The sequence below is a fragment of the Leopardus geoffroyi genome, chromosome B2 (genome assembly GCF_018350155.1).
Source record: "Leopardus geoffroyi isolate Oge1 chromosome B2, O.geoffroyi_Oge1_pat1.0, whole genome shotgun sequence".
Classification (NCBI taxonomy): Eukaryota; Metazoa; Chordata; class Mammalia; order Carnivora; family Felidae; genus Leopardus; species Leopardus geoffroyi.
In genome coordinates this window covers 96268144-96286293 of record NC_059332.1, presented here as the reverse complement: position 1 = coordinate 96286293, position 18150 = coordinate 96268144, and the positions used below count along the sequence as shown (strand labels likewise).

The window sequence follows — 18150 nt, the reverse complement described above, 5'->3', positions numbered from 1 at the left end:
AGGTTGCCAGGATTTAGACACAGTACTTCATTTCTGCTGTTGGATTTTTGCTCTCGCCCTTTAAACTACCCTTTCCTGTATGCTTCATCCTAAATGGGAATGTTACCATCTTAATTTCAGCTGAGGCATATTGCCAAAGTTTGGAAAGCACTATATTCCTTAAAATTATGTACGCTTTGCAATTATTATAGTGCCAAAAAGATTGATTACCCTTTGTGAATTTAACTTTTGGAAAATAATGACAAAAATATTGCTTGCGGGAACTCCTCCATGTCTTCTGAAAACATAAAAATCTCTTGAGATGATTAGTTAACCTCCATGTTCTAAATAAGCTGCCATATGCAGTTTATTTTAACCGTGAGTCTGTGTTTTGAAGGCCTTGTGTACAACATAGATTGCCTCATAACAGTTACTGTATGTGAACTGTGCGTGATTAGTTCAATTTCTTGGTTCATAGAAACCAATTACAAAGTCAGCATTAATGATAGAATGATTTTGTGGAATTTATAGAGAAATATGAAAGTGTTGAGACTGACATCTTTTCATTTCTTCCTCCTATTTTCCAGGAGCTGTGTGATAGATTAGAATGGCCATTCTCAAGCTTTTTGGTCTTGAGATCTCTTTAGCCTGTTAATAATTAAAATGGGCTTTTGTTTATGTGAGTTATAGCTGTCAGTATTTACCTTATTAGAAATTAGAAGAGAAAATTTTAAATTTTCATTTAAAAACGCAGTGAACTTTTTGTGTTGACATTACAAAATTTAAATCAGGGCAGAAATATAAAATGACATAAAATGAGAGACAAGTCCATATGTGAAGCATTGGAAAAGGTGGTGGTTGATAGAGCGTAGGGTCTACTTCAAAGTGCTTACAATGAAAAATAACTAGTTTCCAAAATAAGGAAAAAAATTGAGTAAGAAGGATAGCATTGTTTAACACGTTTGCTTATCTCTGTGCCTTCTGGTTTAATAAGACAGGTGGATTTTCATATGAACGGCTGTATTCAATCTGTTGCAATACATCATTTGAAGTTAGTGAAGAAAATCCAGCCTCCTGCAGGTTGAAAGGAAAGGACTTAGACTCCACAGATCTTGGGGATGTGAAAACTTGGAGAACTGCTGGATTCGGGAAATAAAGCACACTTTCACAGTCTAGGTTTTTTTGTTGTTTTTTAAAGATTTTATTTTTAAGTAATCTTCACACCCAACATGAGATTCAGACTCACAACTCTGAGGTCAAGGGTCACATGCTCTACTGACTGAGCCAGCCTGGTGCCCTCTTGGTCTTTAGATGTTTTGACTCCAATTTTTAAAGTTGATATTTTTAACTCAATGAATATATCTAGCCCTGTGCTGTCCAGTATAGTAACCACTAGTCACAGGTGGGTGGTGAGCAACCGAGGTGTGGCTAATCTGAATTCAGATGTGCAGTTAGTGTAAAACGCACACTGATATCAAAGGCCTAGTAAGAAAAAAAAGAATGTTGGGGTGCCTGCGTGGCTCAGTCGGTTAAGCCTCCGAGTTCAGCTCAGGTCATGCTCTCCCAGTTTGTGAGGTCAAGCCCTGCATCAGGCTCTGTGCTGACAGTTCAGAGCCTGGAGCCTGCCTCTGCGATTCTCTCTGCTCCTCCCCTCACCCCCCTTGCGCGTGCTCTCGCTCTCTCTCTCTCTCTTTCTCTTTCTCTCTCAAAAATAAACATTAAAAATTTTTAAAAAAAGAATGTGAAATGTCCCAACAATTTTATATTGATTACATATTGACCTGATAATATTTTGACTATATTAAGTAAAATATGAAAATTAATTTTATTTGTTCATTTTTAGTGCCTACTAGGAAATTTTGAATTAATGTGACTTGCATTGTATTTCTATCGGACAGTACCAATCTAGACAATGTGAGGAATAGCTATTACACATTTCTTTGTGGGCAGGGGGTTTGAGGAAATACTTAGATTCAAAAAGTGTTTGTAGCTAGAAACTCTATTAAGGGAGAATTGAAATGTCTTTACTATGATTCTCCCATGAAATCCACATTTGTCTTCTTTTTGTTTGTTCTGAAGAGTTGCTACTAGTTGGAAATAGTGTTTCACTTTATTCATTTACATAGGGTATAAAGATAATAGTTTTTATAGGCTATGCCTTTAAGTGGAAGGTTTATACCCAATGATCAGTATGTTTTGTCATCCCCTTTGATTATAAATCCTTTGAAGGTAGATCTCATGTTCTGTGTCAACTACTACCTGTTTTAGTGCTTCACATACGTAGTTGTCATTCAGTCATTATTTTTGTGTCCTTTTATATTTTCATTTTAACTTAAGGTTGTACACTAAAATTAGTGGTGTTCTAACCTTGAGTACTTAGTACATTTTGTCTTCATTTCAACCTGTTAACTTTTCATTTCTTTGAATGCACATGCACAATTTGTATTGTGTATGTTTTGATTTCAGTAGGTTGGCTAGATCGGGACTTTCTTGGCTGCTATTTAATAATGTAATGTTGTGACACATTTTACTTGTATATAGTATTCTTGAGACATCTTAGTTTTGTATAACTTAACCAAGTAATATTATTTGTAAGTTACCATGTTTCCTGCTCATGAATCCTTTTTTTTTTTTTTTTTTTTTTTTTTGTGGGGTGGGGGACGTGGAATGTGGGATTGTTGTTGCAGAAGATTGCTGAAATGGTAGCTTGGGGAAATAAAATAATGAGTACTAGATTATAAACTGTAGGAAGCACTTGTTTCCCTTGACAAGAATGCAAGGACCTGTCTATTTTGAAAGATGAAGGCAGGCTGTTTTTCTGGAGATAGCCACTTTTATTGGACATAAAATCATAAATCCTGTAAATGGCTAAATAAATGCAAAAATATATATAGCCAACAGAATCATCCCAACAAAGTTTGATTTCCTTAGGTGGGATTAAAGTCACTGAAACTGATGACAGATTAGGATTTTTCACATCATCCCAATTCTTTTTTTTTAATTTATTTTTTATTTTTTTAATTTACATCCAAATTAGTTAGCATATATTTAGCTATACCCATTTAGCCCATATATAGCTATACCCATTTAGCCCATCCCCCCTCCCATATATTTAGCTATACCCATTTAGCCCATATATAGCTATACCCATTTAGCCCATCCCCCCTCCCATAACCCCTCCAGTAACTGTTCGTTCTCCATATTTAAGAGTCTCTTCTGTTTTGTCCCCCTCCCTATTTTTATATTATTTTTGTTTCCCTTCCCTATGTTCATCTGTTTTGTCTCTTAAAGTCCTCATATGAGTGAAGTCATATGATTTTTGTCTTTCTCTGACTAATTTCACTTAGCATAGTACCCTTTAGTTCCATCCATGCAGTTGCAAATGGCAAAATTTCATTCTTTTTGATTGCTGAGTAATACTCCATTGTATATACCACATCTTCTTTATTCATCCATTGATGGACATTTGTGCTCTTTCCATGCTTTGGCTATTGTTGATAGTGATGGTATAAATGTTGGGGTGCATGTGTTCCTTCGAAACAGCATACCTGTATCCCTTGGATAAATGCCTAGTAGTGCAATTGCTGGGTCCTAGGGTAGTTCTATTTTTAATTTTTTGAGGAACCTCCATCCTGTTCTCCAGAGTGGCTGCACCAGCTTGCATTCCCACCAGCGATGCAAAAGGGATCCTTTCTCTGCATCCTCGCCAACATCTGTTGTTGCCTGAGTTGTTAATGTTAGCCAGTATGACAGGTGTGAGGTGGTATCTCATTGTGGTTCTGAGATGTATCATTTCCCTGATAATGAGTGATGTTGAGCATTTTTTCATGTGTCAGCCACCTGGATGTCTTCCTTGTAGAAGTATCTATTCATGTCTTTTGCCCATTTCTTCACTGGATTATTTGTTTTTTGGGTGTTGAGTTTGATAAGTTCTTTATAGATTTTAGATACTAGCCCTTTATCTGATCTGTCGTTTGCAAATTTCTTCTCCCATTCTGTCGTTGCCTTTTAGTTTTGCTGATTGTTTCCTTCACTGTGCAGAAGCTTTTTATCTTGATAAGGTCCCAATAGTTCATTTTTGCTTTTGTTTCCCTTGCCTCTGGAGATGTGTTGAGTAAGAAGTTGCTACAGCCAAGATCAAAGAGGTTTTTGCCTGCTTTCTCCTCAAGGATTTTGATGGCTTCCTGTCTTACATTTAGGTCTTTCATCCATTTTGAGTTTATTTTGTGTGTGGTGTAAGAAAGTGGCCCAGGTTCATTTTTCTGCATGTGGCTGTCCAGTTTTCCCAACACCATTTGCTGAAAAGACCCGTCTTTTTTCCATTGGATATTCTTTCCTGCTTTGTCAAAGCTTAGTTGGCCATACATCTGTGGGCCCATTTCTGGGTTCTCTATTCTGTTCCATTGATCTGAGTGTCTGTTTTTGTGCCAGTACCATACTGTCTTGATTACAGCTTTGTAATACAGCTTGAAGTCCGGGATTGTGATGCCTCCTGCTTTGGTTTTCTTTTTCAAGATTGCTTTGGCTATTAGGGGTCTTTTCTGGTTCCATACAAATTGTAGGATTGTTTGTTCTAGCTCTGTGAAGAATGCTGGTGTTATTTTGATAAGAATTGCATTGAATATGTAGATTGATTTTGGGTAGTATTGACATTTTAACAATATTTGTTCTTCCTATCCAGGAGCGTGGAGTCTTTTTTTCCATTTTTTTTTGTGTCTTCAATTTCTTTCATAAGCTTTCTGTAGTTTTCCGTGTATAGATGTTTCACATCTTTGGTTAGATTTATTCCTAGGTATTTTATCATTTTTGGTGCAACTGTAAATGGGATCGATTCCTTGATTTCTCTTTCTGTTGCTTCATTCTTGGCATATAGGAATGCAATCGATTTCTGTGCATTGATTTTAGCTCATTGGGTTTTCCATATAGAATATACCATGTCATCTGCGAAGAGTGAAAGTTTGACCTCCTCCTGGCCAATTTGGATGCCTTTTATTTCTTTGTGTTGTCTGATTGCAGAGGCTAAGGCTTCCAATACTAGGTTGAATAATAGTGGCAAGAGTGGACATCCCTGTCATATCTTGACCTTAGGGGGAAAGCTCTCAGTGTTTCCCCATTGAGGATGATCTTAGTGTTGGGTCTTTCATATATGGCTTTTATGATCTCGAGTTATGATCCTTCTATCCCTACTTTCTTGAGGGTTTTTATCGAGAAAGGATGCTGTATTGTGTCAAATGCTTTCTCTGCATCTATTGAGAGGGTCATATCTTTCTTGTCCTTTCTTTTATTGATGTGATGAATCACATTGACTGTTTTTGTGGATATTGAGCTAGCCCTGCATCCCAGGTATAAGTCCCACTTGGTCGTGGTGAATAATTTTTTTAATGTATTGTTGGAGCCAGTTGGCTAATATCTTGTTGAGGATTTTTGCATCCATGTTCATCAGGGAAATTGGTCTATAGTTCTCCTTTTTAATGGGGTCTCTGTTTGGTTTTGGATCCAAGATAATGCTGGCCTCATAGAAAGAGTTGGAAGTTTTCCTTCCATTTTGATTTTTTGGAACACCTTCAAGAGAATAGGTGTTAACTTTTAAATGTTTGGTAGAATTCCCTTGGAAAGCCATCTGGCCCTGGACTCTTATTTTTTGGGAGATTTTTTATTACTGATTTGATTTCTTTACTGGTTATGGGTCTGTTCAAATTTTCTATTTCTTCCTGTTTCAGTTTTGGTAGTGTATATGTTTCTAGGAATTTGTCCATTTCTTCCAGATTGCCCGTTTTATTGGCATATAATTGCTCATAATATTCTTATTATTTCTGCTGTGTTGGTTGTGATCTCTCCTCTTTCATTCTTGATTTTATTTATTTGGGTCCTTTCCTTTTTCTTTTTGATCAAACTGGCTAGTGGTTTGTCAATTTTGTTAATTCTTTCAAAGAACCAGTTTCTGGTTTCCTTGATCTGTTTTGTTTTTTGGTTTCAATAGCATTAATTTTTGCCCTAATCTTTATTATTTCCTGTTTTCTGCTGGTTTGGGGTTTTATTTGCAGTTCTTTTTCCAGCTCCTTAAGGTGTAAGGTTAGGTTGTGTATCTGAGACCTTTCTTCCTTCTTTAGGAAGGCTTGGATTGCTATATGCTTTCCTCTTATGACCACCTTTGCTGCATCCCAGAGGTTTTTGGTTGTGGTGTTATTATTTTCATTGGCTTCCGTGAACTTTTTAATTTTCTCTGTAACTTCTTGGTTAGCCCGTTCATTCTTTAGTAGGATGTTCTTTAGTCTCCAAGTATTTGTTACCTTTCCAAACTTTTTCTTGTGTTTTGATTTTGAGTTTCATAGCATTGTGGTCTGAAAATATGCACGGTATGATCTCGGTCTTTTTGTACTTGTTGAGGGCTGGTTTGTGTTCCAGTATGTGGTCTATTCTGGAGAATGTTCCATGTGCACTGGAGAAGAATGTATATTCTGATGCTTTAGGATGAAATGTTCTGAATATATCTGTTAAGTCCATCTGGTCCAGTGTGTCATTCAAAGCCGTTGTTTCCTTGTTGATTTTTTGATTAGATGATCTGTCCATTGTTGTAAGTGGGGTGTTGAAGTCCCCTACTCTTATGGTGTTATTATCAATGAGTTTCTTTGTTTGTGATTAATTGATTTTTATATTTGGGTGTTGCCACATTTGGTGCATACATGTTTACAATTGTTAGGTCTTCTTGGTGGATAGACCCCTTAATTATGATGTAATGCCTTTCTGCATCTCTTGATACATCAGACAATCTAGACTTTAAAATAAAGACTGTAAGTATGGCTACTCCGTCTGTCTTTTGTTGACCATTAGCATGATAGGTGGTTCTCCATACTCTTACTTTCGATCCGAAGGTGTCTTTAGGTCTAAAGTGGGTCTCTTGTAAACAGCATATAGATGGATCTTGTTTTCTTATCCATTCTGTTACCCTGTGTCTTTTGATTAGAACATTTAGTCTATTGACATTTAGAGTGAGTACTGAAAGATACGAATTTATTGCCATGATGTTGCTTGTAGAGTTGGAGTTTCTGGTGGTGTTCTTTGGTCCTTTCTAGTCTTTGTTGCTTTTGCTCTTTGTTTGTTTGTTTGTTTGTTTTCATCTTTTCTCCCCTCAGAGAGTCCCCTTAAAATTTCTTGCAGGGCTTGTTTAGTGGTCACAAACTCCTTTAATTTTTGTTTGGGAAACTTTTTATCTCTTCTTCTATTTTGAATGACCGCTTTGCCACATCATCCCAATTCCTGAGCCTTACTGACGATCTCTAACAGTGTGCCTCCGAAGGGCCCCCATTCCTTTGTGTCACCTAGCAGGTTTTCACTTGCTACCGGCTGCATTCTGGATTTGGGGCTTGTTTAGCTAGTAGTAGCAGTGAGCCAGTGCTACTCAGCTGATGCATCAGCATGTCAGGGTGACCAAGAAACCTGAGCAGCCTTGTCCTGCAGCCTCTGTACCTCAGAAGGGAGCGAAGAATTTTGGCAGCTTTGAAACAGCAGCTACACCCTGACATGGCCAAATACCCACTTTTGTTGCCCAGACCACAGAGGACTTTCAGAGAATAATTGTTTAATTGTGTTTTAGGCATGGAAAAGGGATGTAAGACAGGAAAAGTGAAACATGACTTCCATAAATATTACATGTGAAGTTGCTTTTTTTTTTTCCCCCCTGACAGCGTGCACCCCTAATTAGCCAGATGGCAAATGTGTAATATTGGCATGATGGCCATCAGCTTAGGTTTTCTGGGACTATCCTAACCTTGAAACACTCTCTCCCATAGTCTTGATTTTTTGTTCATTAGAAAAACAACTTCTACAGGCCACCCACCTGTCATCTCCCCCCTGGATCTTCTACCATCCCTCCCACTGTATGGATTAACTGTCATTGCTCTTATCTGAGGCCAGTCTTCCTCTAGATTCCATCCCCTTTCATCATCTCAGGAGCACGGTTTCAGAAATTCGTAACTGTACCATCAGTCTTTGCCTTTCCATTGAATCATTCTGATTAGCACACAGTCTTGCTGTTATGTCTCCCCTCTTAAAGAGGAAAAAAAATACACACTCAAAAATCCTCTCTCCATCTCACTTGCATCCCTCCAACCACTGTTTCATTTCTAGCTCCCCTTTAGAGCAAAACTATTTGAAAGAGTTGAATGGTCTCAGGTCTCTGGTTCTTCACTGCCCGTTCTCTTTTGAGCACTCCATGCCACAGCAGCTGCTGTCAAGGTCACCAAAGACTGCTATGTTGTTGGATCCAGTTGTTTGGTTTTTTTGAAAAACCTCTTGGCAACTTTTTATTTGAAAAACTGTCTTCCCTGTCAGCATTTGACTTCTTGAAATGACCCTCTTCCCTTGGTCTTCAGGACCCCTCCTCACCAGTCAAGCCTTCTTAGTCTCTGTTGCTAGTTTCTTCTCATCCTTAGGATCTAATGTGCTACCACTGAGGGTGGGTGGATGGGGAGGAAAGAGGAGTCTTACAGAGAGGTTTAGTGGTTTGGGAGCTTAAATGTGGTACATGACACTCGAAAGGTAGAAAGAGTGCTTATCCTGAAGAACCTCACCTAGCAGAAATGTTCTCAGAAATGTCAAGCAATAAGGGCAATAACAGATACTTTCGTGTCTTAGAAAAGTCATTTTATATGTTGAAATTTTGTAATAAACTACTTTGGGTTATTATAGGTAGAGTAGCCAATTTATTTAAAACAAAAAAGTTACTAGAATGTTTTCAGCTCTAGTTAGCTGATAATTTATGTCAATATTAAAAAAAAATAAAACCATGTATAATAAAGCAGTTAACTTGACTTGTATCAGAATAGATGCAGTCAAATGGCTTTTTTCAACTTCTGAATCTATGTACTTATTTCAAAGATGTTCTGGAAACATTTTTTGGGACATGGGGAACATTACTCCTAGACAATGTCCATATCAAATACTAGACCCATGCCTATTTGTTAACTTCAAACAGCTTTAACATTTATCTTCTTCACTAGACTTGGCACCAAATGACTTTGTTGTTTAAAAAGATCACGAATGATTTGGGGTGCCTGGGTGTCTCAGTCGGTTGAGCTTTGGCTCAGGTCATGGTCTTGGGCATCGTGGGTTTGAGCCCTGCGTTAGGCTCTGTGCTGACAGCTCAGAGCCTGGAACCTGCTTCGGATTCTCTGTCTCCCTGTCTCTCTGCACCTCCCCCGCTCATGTGCGCACACGAGTGCACGCTCTCTCTCTCTCAAAAATAAATAAGCATTAAAACCAATTTTTTTTTAACTTAACGAATGAATAAAAGAAACCATCTTCAAAGAACAGAGTAAAAGTATAAAAGAAAATCCCCCAAATTCTGAAGACCACTTCAAAAATTGGAATTTCAAAAACATTTTGAGCACTGGTACCTTTAGTTTAACAAGTGGTTATAACTTTCCAAGTATATAATTTTCTTTGAAAAGAACATTCATTGTTTTTGTGCTTTTGCATGTGATGATAAAAAAACTGTAAGGTTGATTATTTTATAATCTACATCTTGAGGATCTAGAATTGTATGTGGCCTGTAACCCTGTAGTAGTTTTTAAATCCTTCCATTCTTTTGGAGGCAATGGATACATTGTATTTCATAGGTGGTTATGGAGCTACGGCTTTAAATATGAAACGTGATCCTCTACATATTAAAACCAAAGGAGAAGAATTTCCCCTGACTCTGGGCCGGGACGTCTCTGGGGTGGTGATGGAATGTGGACTTGATGTGAGGTACTTCAAGCCTGGAGATGAGGTGAGATCTGCGCGGTCACTCTTCTTTTTCTAAATATACTTCCGAAAGAAGCAAGATGAAATTCGCATATCTGTGTCCTTGACCTTTTTTCTTTTCTTTTTTTAAATTTTTTTAGTGTTTATTTATTTTGAGACGGAGAGAGAGAGCAAGCGGGGCAGGGGCAGAGAGAGAAGGAGACACAGAATCTGCAGCAGGCTCCAGGCTCCGAGGTGTCAGCACAGAGCCCGCACGGGGCTTGAACTCACAGAGCCGTGAGATCACGACCTGAGCCGAGGTCGGACGCCCAACCAACTGAGCCACCCAGGCGCCCCTTTTTCTTCTTTTCAACAAGTATACTGAACTTTGGCCAGAACCTTCATGTTCTTGGTTCTGTTGTTACATTTTTCACAAACAATTAAAAAATAGCTTGACTGATAGGTGCCTGGGTGGCTCAGCCAGTAAGTGTCTGACTCTTGATTTTGGCTCAGGTCATGATCTCCAGGTTTGTGAGATCGAGCCCCACATTGGACTTCACACTGGGCATGGAGCCTCCTAGAGATTCTCCCTCTCCCTCTACTGCTCATGCTCTCTCTCTCTCTAAACAAAACAAAACAAAACAAAAAAAGCCAAAAAATAGCTTGACTGTACCTGAACTTTCTAAATCTAGTGCTTAAGAATTGCCCAACTTTAAAATATGTAGGATTGGGCTTTTTTTTTTTTTTTTTGCCCTGGAAGAAGTTTTTAAATGACAGTTTCTACCCTATGGGTTAGATGTTTTAAAATAGCTAAAGTTTGGTATAATAACCTGTCATTTGTCACTTTGAACTTTTATACCAAGAAGTTAACATGAGCTTATAATAATAGCTAACACTGTTCTAGTTGCTTTTCATAAAATAACACATTTAATCCTAATGAAGTAGGTAGTTAGGCACCATTTACACGATGGGGAAACCAAGCTATAAAGAGGCCCCCCGGCTGGTAAGCACGGGAGCCAGAATTCAAGCCCCAGAGACTGTGCTCTTACTAGTACTCTAAGTAGTCAGTAAATACACTAGGATTTACTGGCGTCTGCTTCCAGTGTGGTTGGACTTGATAAATCCAGAATCGCACTACATTTATATTATGTGAAAATAACTCTTTTGCTTGGTATATTGCTGATTTGTGCTTTTTTCACAGGATGGGGTCTGTTACTGGGGAAAACCCTCATGCTGAGCTTTGGTCAGAAAATATGTTTCTAATGAAGTTGTGTGTTTCAGGTCTGGGCTGCAGTTCCTCCCTGGAAACAAGGCACTCTGTCAGAGTTCGTTGTAGTCAGTGGGAATGAGGTAACTCACCAACTCTGTGCTGAAATGCCATTAGAAAGTATAAACAAAGACTGACAAATATCTCTGAAATAACTGGTTGTTTTTCAGATCAGGTTTTTGTTTTATGGATAGTTTTGAAAGAGCTAAGATAGAGAAGAGGAACTTTTGAAAGAGTAAAAAAAAAGTATTTCATGTCATTAGTAACACTGCCTGCCAAAGCGGTTCTTTGTCTCCCATGGAGCAGGGATTTGGAGTGAGATTGAGAAGCCCTGCTGTGTTTCTCAGTTTTACCCAGTATGAGCAGTTGAAACCAAATATACCAAATGGAGCATACCGATTAATCATCAACAGAAGCATGGGAGTATCAGGCTGTTTTAAATAACTTTAAAAACAGTCTAGTTGAATACAGTCAGGTGAGCTTGACTATTTGAATAGAGAGAAAGGGGTTAACATTGAGCAAATTGGCTACAGAAGGCAGGGCAGGAAGGGAAGAGGGGGTATTACTGAGATCAGAGAAAGTCTGGAAAGATTATCTTCCACTAAATGGGAGTAAAGGAAACAGCTGATCTCAGAAACAAATTAGAATGTGTTTATGAGGGCTCAAGGTTTATTTGGATTTATATCTGGGTATACTCAGGACTAATGGGATTATTGAATGTGGTCTCTTTATGAAGAATTAAGCTGCTTTATCTGATAATGTAGCCTATAAAATATTACTGAACCTCTGTGAGGTAGATTGAGTCATTAGGAGAATATTCCTTAGGGATAATCTTGGAGGAGGGCATGCAGTAAACACTGAACCTGGTAGAATGTTACAGACTTATCTATGAAAGTAGTTGGATTCCTACACAGGTAAATATGTTTACTTGTGTCCATAGGTTTGCAAGTCATTGCTTATTTTTAACTGCTCTCTTCGAATTTAGGTCTCTCTGAAGCCCAAATCACTCACTCATACTCAAGCTGCCTCTTTGCCGTATGTGGCTCTCACAGCCTGGTCTGCCATACACAAGGTTGGTGGCCTGAATGACAAGAATTGCACAGGAAAACGGTAAGTATCAACTGTGACATCTAAACCTCCCTTCAACTCTATTTGTATCAGGTTGCACTTTCTTGTGTTGATTCTTAGCCCGAGCAAATGAGAATTAAAAATTTTTAAATGGAAACATGTAGGTGAACTTTAGTTGTGTGAATCGCCTAAGTAGTGTGATTTCGTATGTGAATCTCTGCAAAGAAGATCCTAGCTTTTATTAGATTCCTTAAAAGTTTTAAGGATCATCTTATACATTTTCTGAAGAATGCTGTGAAGGTGCAGGTGTTTTTGTTTTGTTTTGTTTTCCTACCTCTACTAGGATTTACTCTCTCACTTGCTTATTATATTCCAAAGACCAGATATAAAGGGACTGCAAAACACTGTTGATTATTCTTAAGTTCTCTTAGGCTCAGTGCCTGGCACCTGTTAGGTCAATTCTTGTGCTTCAAAATGTTTATTGTTTGAGTTAGCAACAGCAGTGAGTAGAAATGTCTTCGGTGTACTTGACTCCGTATCCAGACCCTGCTACTTTCTAGCTGGGTGGCGCCCTCCGTCACTTCTCTTCTGTGAGTTTTGTTTTAATGGTTCAATGAGATAACACAAGTAAAACTAGTGGCCCAGATTGTGGCCCATGGAAGGCACTCAGTAAATAGTGGCTGCTGTTATGAGCAATGAGATTGTATTTTTTTGTATTTTAGAAAGTTGGCCCGATAGGGGATACTGATTTTATTTTTTGGTGAGAAAAGGAGAGACTAAGAACCATTTAATGATGGTGATAAAGGAGAGAGCTATAGGTCAATTTTTAATAAGTTAAAATGAGTTTTTTGATTACTAAGAATTGTGCAGGTAAAATAACTATACTTTTCTGAAACCTTACCCTTTACATTTAATGTGTTGGGTTATAAAGGATTGAATTTAATGAAAGCTTAATAGCTGTATTTCTGAAAGCAGTGTGAAGATGATTCATCTAATGAAGTGCTACCCTTTGTTGTAGAATTCATGGCAGGTGTTTACTCTAAAGGTCAATCCTGTTTATTTTTTAAGCTTTTGAAGTTACCATTTAGGTCAACTACTTTGTTTAAAGTAAATTAGTCTGGCCACAGAGATTTTTCTAATGGTTTGTTTTCATTAATAACCTTGCAAAATTCAGGGTTTTTAGACCTTTATTATTACTGTAGGCTCTGCATTGACATTGATGCTTTATTATTTTGTTTTGTTTTGTTCTTCCTTAAAAACATTAGACTTTCTATGCCTGCGTGACCATAAGTGCACTATGGTTAGAGAGCTCTCATTTCTTTTGCCAGTTCAGGGTTCTCCACACATACTTGTTTTTAGTATCTTGAAGACAATTTAGAAACAACTCTAGTTGCCTCTTCTCAGGTACATGGATCCGTGCCCCCATTTTATTATAGGCCTTGTGGGTAATTCCTTGGTACTGCGTTGCCTTCTGTTTAAGCAGTAATGGCTTGGAACTGGGAAACAGAGCCCCAGGTCCTGTTCCCCAACTCTGCTGCCGACTAATGAGGTGACCATGTGCGTGCCATTTCCGGTCTTGCGCAGTTTCCTCCAATGCACTGGGTGTAGGACGGGGCAGGTTGTTAGGGGAGCTCTGAGAAGTGGGAAGTCTTATACCTTCTAAGGCCATTATATTGTATATTCAGTTGGGTGTGTTCGTTGATTTAGCCACATATTAACCACACTGGAGTGAAATCTACTGTAAAGAGCCTCCCTAGCTCATCTCCTGAATTTCCTGCATCCCCACATACTTGGTGACCTGACCTGTAGCATGCCTTTGTCCCAAGTGGTAATGAGACCTGGCCCCTGGGAGCTCTAGGAAAGTTGTCTACTGAAGTGGTCATAATGGCCCACTTCTCCCACTCCTTATTTGTGGGAATTGAATGAGTGATGTGAGCATCTTAAAGCACTATAAAAAATAATTTTATGTGAAGAAATTCTGACGAGAGTGGGATTTTACTATACATCAATTCAGAGGTTCCAGTGTCCAGAGTGGCTTTTTTCAGTTTGACTATTCATTGTGAATGGGGGAGCATATTTTAGTGTCTCTAAGCCATAATTATTCTCTATTAGCTGTTGGCATTGAGGCATGTTTTACTCTGCAGTAAAGCAGGTCAGTGTTTGTTAACAGGGTCTTAATAGTCTGTTTTTCTAACTGGTTAATTAAAAAAAAAAAAAAACAAAACCACCCATCAGCACCCTGGAAGATTTTATAGGATTTCTTTATAACAAACAGCTTTTTGAAATTAAGACCAAGCTTTCTAAGAGTTCAATGTGTTTACTTTTTCCTTTTTTGTTATATAATTGTATTTCTGCAACAACTGAGCATCAGTTAACCGAGGTAATAGTTTAATATTGATGTCACAAAATGTCATTTATGCCCACACTTTGATAGCACTAGAAAATGTCAGGTGAAGTGATTTTTTTTTTTTGTTACCAGCCCATCCATAGTTTCTTCATGATTTATTAAGTTGGAAAACATAGATAACCTAAGGCTCTCAAGATGATAGACAGGTTTTAAAAAGTGGTTACACCAGGTATATTTTGAAAGCAGTTCAGTCTGATGTTCTATTTATTGGTAGTGTCATGGTACATCTTGCGTATTTCATGCTCTACCTGAAATTCATCTTTTACAGGGAAAGTTGTACTTCACTCTGTTTGACAGAAGTATTAGAAAGTCTTAGAAATTGAACCATTCCTCTTCTACAAAATAAATTTCACTCTTAAATTGTGTATACAATGCAATGAATTTAGGAATGCTTTTCGCTGTTTCTTACCTGATTAGGCTTTTTGACAGTAAAATTTTGTCCTATGATTGTAAATTGTGTGTCTGATTAGTTCTGTTACAGAATTACACAGGCTGCAACTTGAAAAACATCGGGTTTATCCCTCACTATCACTACCACCACTGTGCTTATATCGGTAATAACACAGTTTCCTTCTTTCAGAAGCCTTCTGCCTGTTCTTCACTGGACCACCCACCTATTTCTCCCCGTCTCCGCTCCTGCCACCCCTGTGGAGTTCGGGTTTTCATTTGCACTTGACTGGGTGGTAGGGTTAGAGGGGTAGGGGGAAGAAGAAAGAAACCCCGGCCCTTAACTTGCTCCTTTGTGAAGAAATCTTGGGGCTGGGAGGAAGAGGAGAGGGAGGGTGGAGACTCTGGCTGGTGTGATGCAAATGGATCTTGACTCTGCTTCTGGACCCCCTGGAGCCCCAGGAGGGCTCAATCAAAGAAATAGTAGAAAATTTTCTCCTAGCAATTTGTGTTTTACAGATGAGTTTTCTGGGTGACTAGGATAATATCTTGGGAAGTTGAGAAGTCATTTGCTCCTCAGTGACCGTAATTTAGCTTCCAGCATTGCCATTCAGCTGCAGCTGTTCTCACCGGGGTCATAGCTGACTAAGTGGCCAACCAGGTGATCTTTCTCAGTTCTTCTTATCATTTGATCTTCGTGAAGTATATGGCACTGTTAACCACTAACTTAATACTCACTTTTTTCATTGTTTCAGGACACTGGACTCCTTTAGTTTTCTTGCCTATTTGACCATTTCTTGTAATTTTTAGAGGACCCTTTCTTTCTCCAATCCTTAACTGTTACTGTGTTCCCAGTGTCCACTCCATCATTACTCTCTGTCTCTCGGAGATCTCTCACCTACTCCCAGCTTCTGTGTATATTATGGAAGCTTGCAGATCTGTTTCTAATGCCAAACTCTCTGCTGAGTTTCAGTTAGATGGCTTCTTCATATTTGAAGCTCACCTGGTACAAAACAAGACTTCCTGACCGCCACCCTGGCTCTTCTCTACATTCCTAATGTCCATTAACTGGCATTTCCCTTAAGTCAAAACCTGATACTGTTTCCGAACTCTGCTGCCTCCCTGTCCACAGCACAACTCATTGTTCATGTCCTGTAAAATTTAGGATGGTTATCAAACTGGGAAAAATGTCTTCCGAGTTTCATTAATGTGGGAGCTGTAAGATTTCTAGGGAGTCCAAGTTTTCTCATGCAGTGAGTAAGCCTCAAATGCTTTTGCATTTTAATTGACAGCCCTCATTTGTTAGTTTGGTGTTGATGTCTTCCTGGTAGCAGTGTTAAATGACAAAAATAATACAGTGTGCTAGTGCATTTATCCTGTGTTCAAGGGGAAACAAGCCATAGATTGGGGAGCACAGTGCCTCTCAAGCAGGGGAGCATTCTTCCTGAAGGATTTTGGGCAGGAGCGAGTTTCATAGAGCATTGGAAGAGGCAGCACGGAAATGGCGTGGTTGGCCAGGAGGTCAGTGATTTCCTGATAAGGCTAGCAGGGCCTATTTCTTAGTAAGGTCAGCTAGCTAAAGCTGAGTTGGAGGATTGTGATCAGTGTTTGGTTTCCTTGACAGTGATGCATTCTTTGTAAGGGCAGACTTACTTAGGTTTAGATTTGACGTGGACCAGGCCTTGGGGTAGCCTCCATTTTGTGGGTCCTGATCTAAGAATTAATGTATTAGTGGTGTGTTGTAAGTTTTTACATGTCTTTTAATTGGAGGAACTTTCTACAGACTAGCTTCTGGTTCTGCACATCTCAAACCTTCTTTAACCATTTTTCTCCTTCACTACTTGCATAATCCAGTGCTAGCTACTGTGATACGTCCCTCTTATCATAATAAGACAACAGGTTCTTGATGCTTTGTTGTGCTAAATTGGTGGGAAGTAGGAGTATTCCTGGAAGGCATTCCTTAAGCAGGAAATAGCCTGCTATAACTTAACTCTACTCAGAAAGGACTTTTAACTGCATCGCAAAATGTATTTCCAAATGCGCTTCCCTTCCCTTTGGGCTAGCATGTCCTGAACCCTGTTAGTTCCCTGGTTCCCTTCAGCCAAATCTCGTGTTACCGGTCAAGAGGGGAAGTGTAAAGGAGGGTGTAGAAATGGAAAGAGACAGAAATTTTAATGGATTGTAGTTAATACAGGAGGAAAAATCATTTCCCTCTACCTGAGTTCTCTGCTGAGACCTCTGTAATAAAACATTAACAAGAGAAACACAGTTTATTAATGTGTATACCACATATTAATGAGGTAGAATTAGAGGAAAATGAGGAACTCAAATGGGTAGCTTAGAATTCAGACTAAAAAAACCTCTTCAGCTAAAGACGGAAGAGAGAAACGTGGGGGAAGGCTGTTGTGAAGAGGTTACCAGGAAAAGCAAGGTAAAATTTGTTGTACAGATTGAAGTTGGTGCCTCCTCCACGGATAAGAGTCTAAAGTTATCTCTAGGGATTAACCTGTGTCTTCCTGGTAGCTAGAAGAGGAGGTATGCCTTTGTAAATTTATGTCTTCAGGAAAACAGGGGAAGGGCAGAGAGCTTTCTTGGATCTGCTGCTTCTTAACTGCCTTCAGCTCAAAATAATCCTTATGCCAAAGGTGGTATATTTGGGGGCAACATATTCTGCCTCTTCGTTAGCATATATCGTTTGCAAATTTTACAAAAATCTGTGTCTATGCGGATATTTTGCTAGGGGTTCATCTCAGGGCCTTTGTAAGGAAAGGGCCTGGAGCTAAAGCTTCTTTGGTTCTGCTAAGAAGGAAAATAGGGTTTTCTTCTAGTCTAAGTTCTTGCCTGGGGCCCCCTGTAAACAAAAGACAGATTAAAAAGGGAAAAAGCACACACATTTGAGCTTTACATGACCTGAGACCTTCATAAGGAAATGAAGATCTCAAGAAATGGTTAAACCTGAGTGTTTTTATGCTACGTTTGATGAGTGAAGAGACTTTTAAAAAAAAAAAAGTGACAGGACAAATGGTATGAGCTAAGCATAATCAACTTGGAAATTTTAGCAAGGCCTATCCGTTGGGATTCCTCTCTGTACCTTTCTGTCTTGGAGATAAAGATGTCCCTTTCCTCCAGGTATAGGAGCACACCTCTCACATGAGGGTCTTGTGACCTGCTTCAGGGAAGAAGGTCAGGGAGTCCTTCCTGTATATGCTGTTTCTCAACTTCCATAACTTAAAATATTCAACATGCCAACGTGCCATTTTTGGGGGTGATGTGTCCTGAACCCTGCCAGCTCTGTGGTAAATTTTTCTCTGACCAACCA

The 18150-nt window shown here is 38.9% G+C and overlaps 1 protein-coding gene across 1 annotated transcript in view; it reads left to right on the top strand.

Annotated features, from left to right (window-relative positions):
• RTN4IP1 (reticulon 4 interacting protein 1) overlaps nt 1-18150 on the top strand; it is a 50038-nt gene that overhangs the window by 1160 nt on the left and 30728 nt on the right. The window contains exons 2-4 of the mRNA XM_045499182.1: nt 9597-9748; nt 10984-11052; nt 11955-12079. Of these exons, the coding sequence (XP_045355138.1) occupies nt 9597-9748; nt 10984-11052; nt 11955-12079 (346 nt within the window). The remainder of the gene's footprint in view (nt 1-9596; nt 9749-10983; nt 11053-11954; nt 12080-18150) is intronic.